Genomic DNA, 9,325 nt, shown 5'->3' on the forward strand with positions numbered 1-9,325 from the left:
ATTATTTTGTAATATTAATTATTTTGCTTTTGCGTGTGTGTGTGTGTATATATATACATATACACACACACACACACACACACACATATATATATATGCTAAAAACATTGTAAGTTATGTCTTAAAACCTTTTACTTTTTCACAATCATTTTGTATTTAAAGTTAACTATCGAAAGAATTCGCTATAGTAAGACAGAATTCTTATGTTTTGTTATTTAATAAAAAACTGGAATAGAAAATGAAATATTCAATGATTAAAAGCAATTACGGATAAATAAAGATTAAACCAAATGAAGCTGTTGGTAAATAATGATCTTAAACCTAAAAAATTAACCAATAAATGATGTTGAACAACAAGAAAAGAAGTGGAAAGACGACTCTGCATTTCTTGTCTAACCCATTAGCAATATCTTGCGGAGTAAGAGGAAGTTCAAAGAAAAAAGGGAATGCACAGTTGCCTTCAGAAGACTGAGGAGATGTTGGAGTGGATGGCGCGGATGTGTTGCATGAAAATCCACTTGGCTGGAGCTCGGAACTATTTATTTGTAATTTCGGAGGTAGTTTGGGACTCTGCAATGAAAACGTTGGTTTATTAAACTTTACGTTGCTCTCCGTCCTAAAGTGTCATGTTCATTAAAATAGCTCCTGTTTATATATACCATATTACCTAAAGTACTGAGAAAGGGTCGGTGGTTTTATGCTTTGTCGATAGAGCCCCATTTTGATTGAAAACGTGCTATATTCGTTAATTACATTCAGAACTATTTTACTAATAACTAATATCAACTGTTATAGCCACATACAGAAATAAACTACTGTTTCTTTTGTAAAGCTGCTTTAATAGTGACACTTCGGCGAAGTAATTATCGTAAGCGACCGAGTCAAAAGCCCACGTTAACACGTAATGCAGTAATCTTTTCCTTCAGCACATTGGATTGGATTATAGATAAACGAGTTCAGACATTCATTACATCAATACAGCTTTCTCCATTGACTAATTTCCACGTAGTATCTTAACCGTAGCTGGATATTAGTACAGCAGCTGCTGACCTTTAAAAATCTTACATAGCATCAAATCGAATGTGATACAATAATTGAGAGTGTGAAATGTCAATTTTTGGTAATAAAATGAATACTGATCTTTTATGAAAGGTGTAATTAGTTTTACAAGACTATGTTAAAGATGTTACAGGGGTGTTAATCGATGTTTATACATTTATAAAACTAAATTTAAACTAAGTTTTTTTTGGCAGAATTATTTCACTTTTCTATTTCTTACACAGTGAAGATTTCAGGAGTTCAAGCGAAAAATTCATTACTAATGTTTCATAAAACATTCAGTAAAGCATCTTAATCTTTATGAAGATGATAAATACAATTTTTTATTGGTGATGCTTATAAAAACTTACCCTAGCTCGCACTTGAGTTAAAGGGGTTTTAGGTATATTCTCACTTGTTAATGAACTTAAGGTGGCAGTACTTTCGATCCTCTTTAATCCACCTTGCCGTCGTCTTTTGTCCTTGAAGTAGATGAAATTGACTATAGCATATTCAATAAGAGATGCAAAGATGAATGCTAAAAAAAGATAATGGCCATGTTTGAATAAACTTTGAATTAAATATATTAATAGAGAACTCACAAGATAAAAACAACAACAAATATTTCATTAGTTATGAAAAATTAACATGTTACGGATAAGACTAATGAAAGTGACGGTTAATTTTTTTTTGAATTAGATATATTAATAGAGAACTCACAAGATAAAAACAACAACAAATATTTCATTAGTTATGAACTATTAACATGTTACAGATAAGACTAATGAAAATGACGGTTTGATTAATTATATTAGATATTTCTCTCTTTATCAGGAAAATTATTTACTTCTAATTACCCACACTAACTCAACTAACCTAATGTAAAAAATAAACTTGTACCAATGTATTGAATTTACAGAAGAAACTTGAATCAGTGTATTGAATATACAGAAGAGAATGGTGCCAGAGTATTTTGTTTATTTGAAGTTAAGCACAAAGCTACACAATAGGTTATATATGTTTTGCCTACCATAAACTTACACACTGACTGACCAGGGATATGCTTTACATATTCAACCGAATATAATTTCCCCGAAAGGGGACCGAAGGCCGCCTGGAGGAGTGTTGGGTATATACAAGACTATTAAGTTTAAGAGTTATTATTCAGTTTATTTAGTGTTTTAATATTTAGTGATTATTAAGTTTCATAACAAGAATGTTAAAAGCTAATTATTTTAAAAGCGATAGTTATGACAAGTTTTGTTACGTAACTCTGTATGAGTTGTAAGTTGTGTATGTAGTTTATTTGTTGTACTAGACTTTTGTAATATTGTTGACGTCGTCTTACTCGAAGCTTCCGAGTTTTTCTCATTATGTATAATATTATTGTTACTAGAGGGCTAGATGTTTCTAGCTTTTTCTGTCACGTGCTATAAATAGTGCAGATGCAGAAGTGAAGAGAAGTTAGTTCGTGAAAGTGAACGAAAAAGTGAAGTTAGCCTGCGTGAGAGCTTAGCCGTAATGAGCGATTTCTGAAGTCAGTTTCACACTTTGTATTGTAATAACACAGATAAAGAAGAATAATTTGTCTTCTCAAATAGTGTGCTAAAGTAACTGAACCCGCCTGTGTGGACTTTCCCGAAAAAAGACAATTATTTAAAGCTTTGGATATAACTGTGATAACCAGTAGTGTAACGGTTATTTATATACGCTTGACTTGTTTTAAATATAGTATGCTAAAATAAGTGGATTGTGTGCTGTGTCCATTTAGTATTGAAATTCATCGCCAACAAGTCATAGACGCCTACTGTAAAAAATCCCGGCCCTATAAAAAACTGAAAAGGGGTCACCTGTTTTAACTTCTCGCACCATTATACAGTAATGTATTGTCTGTCACATAAGGGATGCTTAATGTTGCAATTTGTACTGTCGTGACATCAGTAAAACGTACGCATGACATGAATTACGAGAAGAATTATACACTCTGTAGGCTACAACACATCATGACATGTGAGCTTGAAAAGCAAAAAAAAAAAATATTTGTTACGCTTAATTTTGGTTTCATTTACTCTCGAAACAGAACACTTTTGGGGACCCTGCGGAAGTACATCTAATTTATATATATGATCTTCCTCTCTGTATGGTAAAGTAATAAATAAAATTTTTAGCTTATTTTGGAGTTTATGTAATTGAAGGAAATAATCAACACCAATATACTCAAAACCGTACCTGTACAGCCAACGTTCCATACGTCTAAAGCGTGAATGTAAGAAACCTTTGGTAGCTTCTCCCTCGTAGATTTAGCACTGGTTACAAGAGTCAGCAGTGTTGTGATGCCTAAACTCACTCTAGCGGGAGCGGCCGGAATCTCAAGCCAAAATGAAGTCCATGATGTTACAACAAAAAGGATACTGGGTATATATATTTCAAGAAGAAAATTGCCAAATTCTCTTTCTAACTGAAAAGTTACCAGCAAACGACTAAAGTTGCCTTTGGAAGAAAAAAAAATGTTTGATTTAAATAAAGATCAATAACGTGGAAGGTTTATCACGTCAAAAAAAAACACGAAAACGTCAACTTTCTAATGAAAAAGAAAATTATCAACGAATTATAATAAAGCTTGTATTGTAATATCATAATAGTATCACATTTATCATAGTCTGTTGTATATTTGTATAAAGTCCAAAAAAGAAAGGATTGCGCATAAGAGTATTTTAAAAACTTCCAATTTCATACAGTTTCTGTAAATTGTGTTTAAATAATAGCAAAATTATGTCTTACCTGTCATCCAGTATTCAGCTTGGCTTGAATAGAACGTATAATCAACAAGCTCAAACCCTGTCAAATAGAAATTATTATTCAGCGCGAGTGGCTCACCTTCTGCCCAAGCTAAAATCATTTCCTCCTCCCGCAAAATACCTGAAATATTTTTTATACTTTATTAATAGTTATAATGTCACATAAATAAACAAAATATTTATATCAATTACTATTTTTAATTTTATACATTCCCATGTTTTTCTATTTTATTAACACAATGAAACAACCAAATTAACTAACTGTTGTTTTGTTTCATGAATTACTTGTACATTTTTTCAGCCATATATATGTGGAACTTATATCATAGACTTTATTAAAAAACATCACTCCTACTTTTACGCTTTGAAAGCATTTATCCTTCTCTTTACGAAATTCAGAAGCACCTGCTAATGCCTTCTGGTACCATTAAAAATTATTTTCGTTTACAAGATTTCAGAGATTTCGGTACGTCGTGAAAGTTGTGCAGGTTTGGTTACTGCAATCTTTAATAATTTGGAATTGTTGAAGGGCATAACCGAAGAATAATTTTTAATTTCATATTGTTATAGTATTCGTGGTTAGATATTTACTTGCAGGTAATGCCCCTGGTGACTCAGCGGTAAGTCTGAGCTCTCACTTTTTGTAAATTAAAATTACTTTGTTTGGCCACATGGCCAGGCATGGCTAGGTGGTTAGAGGGCTCGACTCGCAATATGAGGGTAACGGGTTCGAATTCCCGTCCCACCAAACATGCTTGCCCCTTTTCAGCTGTTATAATGTGACGGTTAATCCCACTATTCGTTGGTAAAGTCGACATCTAGAGAGCAAAGTTACAATTTAGAGACATTGTTTCTTCTCTTCGGGAAAGGAATGTTATTTCTGATGAAGCATCAACAGTTTTGTTATAATACTTTTCTTGTGAGAAATCAAGACAGTAACCATTGTCTACATGAACATATTGGTTTAAGTGCACAATTTTCTAAACTGATAATATCACTTATGTCGGCCAAACTACCACATATTGATAATCTTTCTCTATATGCATAAGAAGACTTTTCATAAATGACAGGCTTTGTGTTTCGATGTGTCAGAGAAACTTTTCATTTGTCAGGCGTTTTGTAAAGCATTAGAAGACGCAAGGTACCACTCAAAATTATAAACTCTATAATCATACTTTCAGTCGTTAAGGCTGCGTCATGCTAGTTGTCTATATAAACTAACAGAGTTCTGAGGTGCTTTTTAATAAAAGTTGCTGATACAACTGTGTGCCGGGAGCTGGAAAATGCACCTATATACTTATTCAAGGAGTTTCATCAACGTATGTTTGAAGAAGTGCCACAAGGGAATCATATCATTGCACTCATGAAACTTGTTGTAGACAAATATGTAAACACACGGCTTCGTCATGCAAACAGAAATGTTAGACGTGTATGCAGTCTCTTGACTAAGACTGTGTTGATGCATAAGTGGACCTTAGACATCCTTGGTTATGTTACTTTTAGTTTAGTTTGGTATATTTATGTTTAGCCAAGGTTCGTGGTTTCGTTTTTTTATAAATAAAATATGGGATTATATAAACACCCACTATGACAGTTTTCCTTACTTACTTGTACTACTGACGGTGTATACGTAGGTACAACTTTATGCACTTTAAAAGTTCTGGAGTTTTAGTGTACAAAGTCCATTATATGATCATGATTACATATTAAGATTTAGCTGCAAAATCTCGAGATAGCGCTTTTTTTTCTTCTAGAGATTACATAACGAGCACACGTCTTGCACATGCAGATATAAAGTACTGCTAGTATGACCATCTCCAGATCATTGAATTGGTGTTAAGATGCTGTTACAAAATGATAATAATGCCTAAGCCTCTGCTCTTGTCTATCAATAATTTTCTTCTTTGAACCGGGGGAAAACCACATTTGGTGAGCTGTGGCAAAAGACTACTCTATAACGAGTTTCTTTTACAGTCTTATGAACTTCGATATCAATTTATTACATCATTCATGGTAGCCATGACAGCTAAGGGTAACGTGTTGCACAAAAATAAATTCCAAATCCGACTTTCATCACCCGCCAATTTTAAAAATCAAAACAAAACACTGATTAAAAACTTCCTTTAATTGTCCGCATGAAAAATCTTTGGTAACCTTAGGTATCTAAGCACTCATTCATTAAGTAACTGTATCACTTCTGTAGCTTATTTCTTCAGGAGGGAAAATATACTGAAAGTGGTAATATGATCTACAAAATTTCCTATATAATTAAAACCTCCATCTGGACTGTCCCTTATGTCAATCAGGTCCATTTTGGCCCCCTTCACAAAATTGTCTGCCATAATGAAGTGGAGTACTGGTCTGTTTCTGATTGGCTAAACTTGGACAAAAGGAGCAGAAATCTTATATGTCCTCAAGTTATTCTATAATAGTAATACTGAACTAACAGGAAGTATACAAGATATCTGTGAATATTTCTATAAAATCTATTTGTGCATGTTAAACTTATTATTATAACTTATATGGTTTAAATGCTGAAAGCCAGCGAAGTAATGAAAAGCTAAATGATTCATTACTCAAAATCCAGTCTACACATTGGAAATTAATTTTTGAAAATATTTCTCATTCTTTAATTATTAATATTTGTTTTAAGTCTGTTACTACAGACAATTATGAAATTGTAAGTGATACAATTGTAAGTGTAAGTGTATTTTCTCCTTTGAAGGCTTATGCAACTAAAATTCTGGGTTTGATCCTTGCTCTAGGCACAGCACAAGTAGTCTATTCTGCAGGTTTCCACTTAGAAGAAACTACTTGAAATAAAAATGTTAATGCTGAAATTTGTTTTATTGGTCAATTTGAAAAAATGTTTTCATAATTGGAGAAATTTGTGGTTTGTGTAAATGTATCATTACTTTTGTGTCTGACGTATTTCTAATTCCCTCTCATTCTTTTTTCCTTGAAAATAACTCTCCTTGATGACAGATAGCTATATCTTCAGGTCTACTTACTACTTTCAAGTTCAAGTCTGCATGTTTGTTTGTCCATTGGATATTTCCAGAAATCCATTTTACAAATAAGTCGAAGATGTACTCTGCCGGAAAAAATAATTTAAAAGAAAGTTAATTTTCCTACTGTTTATTTTTCCGATAATGACTGATTACCTTTGAAATAGTGAAATAAAATATAATTGCACATTAAGGACTAAAACTCATTCCTGTAAGCTGGAGCTAAATCATATCAGGTTGGTTGATGGGATATGACCTGAAATTGTTTTGTAGTTTTATACTACACAATTAGCATATTTTATAAATATTTTATAGTACATACATACATACATGTATATGTAAGAAACCTTGAGTTACACCTTTATTTATGAATAAATAATAAAAAAAATAACAAAAGTACATTTTAAAGGACTGGATGAATGATTGGATCTTTTATTTCAATTTTAGACTTGTATCAGCATGTAATGGTATTGACTATTGGGTGGATTCTCTAATAATAAAGTACTCTGGGAGAGAGAAGTAAGTCTACTAATTTATAATGCTAGAATCAGGGCTCAATTCCCCTCAATGAACACAGCCGATAGCCCAATGTGGCTTTGCTACAATAACTACACACACACACACTAATAATAAAACTTATAAGAAAGAAATTATAACATTCAATAACGTTTTTAACTAACATATTTAAGTAAAGACTGTGCTAATGTATAGAAACTCGTGGTTAAACTAAGTTTTATTCGTAGCATATGTTCTTTGTTTCATATGTGTTCCATGTATTTTGTAGATACACTAAGCTTCACATTGACGTTAATTAGGCCTTATAAACTTCTTTGATTTTTAGCATCTTTTGATAGCCATAACCAAGGGTTTTTCTTTATTGGTTTGTGTAACACGTATTTTTAGGAAAATCTAGCCAATCCCATTTTAACTTCTTAAGCTTTTATATAGTTATATATATAAATTAGAATCTATTTATTTGTTTCCGTTTGGTGTTACAAGTTGTTGTCAAGAGCTCTTAAACAACAACAGCTAAAATTGGTAGGTGTACTTAGGTAGACCACAAGAAGACCGAGCTTAAATGGATAATCGATCAGACAAAGAGCTTGAATTTGGTAGATGTTTCAAAATACTATGAATGTGTGAGAAGGTCGGAAACCAAACTACATAAAGCCAATGTCAAACAAAAGTGATGTTTAAGGCCACATGTAGCAAGGTTACCTTTACATCAGACAAATGTTTCTTGTGCTACAGCTCCTAATAGTGGAAATTGGCAGCCCACACTCCAACTTAAACGTTACTTTTTAAACCTAGCATTGCTGGACGTCTTTGTTGGTAGTAAATAGTTTCTGCAAGGGAAAATCAGCACACCAAAATGATACTATTAAATTAAACCAACTAAACAGCATCCCACTAAACGCTACTATTACTGTCATCCAGGACCATTTCCTTCACTCACTCACACAAGTACTACTAATGATTTGTACATAAACAATCAGTCCTGCTCAAAATAATTCATAAAGATATTATCCTTTTAGAAAAGTATAAGTTATGAGTTCTCAAGCTATGCTTCAGACACACTGGGAATAAAAAGGAAAGCTGCAAAAGACTTTCAAAAAATACCATGCACATTTCTGTGAGAGCTGGCAGTTTGTTGTACTAAAAGACAAGACCCAGTAAATCACTTGGTTTTGAAGCAATCCAACTCCATTATCTTGTGTTGCGTCAAACGTGCCACATGTGAACGTGCATTGTCGTGGAGAAGAAGAACACTTTTTCGATTGACGAGTGAAGGGCGTTTCTGATGAAGTGCTTGACTTAAACGTTCCAGTTGCTGACTATAGATCTCTGCATTGATAGTTCGCTGTGGATTGAGAAGTTCGAAATGAATTACTCCTGTGATTCCCACCAAATACAAAGCATCACTTTCTGCGGATGGAGTCCAGGTTTTGGGGTCGGAAGTAGTTTTTGTCTAGGACTGAGCCATTGTTTTTGGCGCTTAATATTCGCATAGAGAATCCATTTTTCATCACCGGAAGAAATTATGTCCAAAAATGTTTCACGTGCATTACGCGCCAGAAGAGACGAAGCAACGTTCACACGTTGGAAACGATGATCATCGGAGAGTTCGTGAGGCACTCAAACACATTCTTTAAAGCGTTTTCCCATATTTCTTAGATCTTTACGTATTGTTTTATGAGATCATGCAATTTCAGGGCCATTTTACGAATGTGTAGCCTTAGGTTAGATTCAACAAGCGTCTTCAGAGCATCAATATCAATTCCAACATGTCGGCCTCTTCCATCACAGTTTTTAAGGCTCAAATCATCTGAAATTTGCTGAACCATCGTTGACACTTACGAACTTTTAAAACATTTCCATAAATTTCTTTGATATTCTTTGTGGCTACAGAGGCTTTGTTTCCCTTCTTGTATTCAAACAGCATTACATGCCGAATGTGTGTCTACGTCGTGTGCCATCAAT

General features: G+C 33.3%; 1 protein-coding gene across 5 annotated transcripts in view; it reads right to left on the reverse strand.

The window, feature by feature from the left end:
- Nucleotides 1–43: 43 nt before the first annotated feature.
- Nucleotides 44–9,325, reverse strand: part of LOC106456958 (glycine receptor subunit alpha-4-like) — a 74,171-nt gene continuing 64,889 nt past the window's right edge. For 2 of the 5 annotated variants that reach the window (XM_022382759.1, XM_022382760.1), the window contains exons 5-9: nucleotides 6,848–6,930; nucleotides 3,820–3,957; nucleotides 3,268–3,528; nucleotides 1,410–1,576; nucleotides 44–570 (exon numbers count right to left, since the gene is read on the reverse strand). In XM_022382759.1, coding sequence (XP_022238467.1) covers nucleotides 322–570; nucleotides 1,410–1,576; nucleotides 3,268–3,528; nucleotides 3,820–3,957; nucleotides 6,848–6,930 — 898 coding nt within the window. In that variant the 3' untranslated portion in view covers nucleotides 44–321. The remainder of the gene's footprint in view (nucleotides 571–1,409; nucleotides 1,577–3,267; nucleotides 3,529–3,819; nucleotides 3,958–6,847; nucleotides 6,931–9,325) is intronic. The other 3 variants (XM_022382762.1, XM_022382761.1, XM_022382758.1) reach the window with 3 other exon arrangements.

The sequence above is a fragment of the Limulus polyphemus genome, unplaced genomic scaffold (assembly GCF_000517525.1).
Source record: "Limulus polyphemus unplaced genomic scaffold, Limulus_polyphemus-2.1.2 Scaffold275, whole genome shotgun sequence".
Taxonomy (NCBI): Eukaryota; Metazoa; Arthropoda; class Merostomata; order Xiphosura; family Limulidae; genus Limulus; species Limulus polyphemus.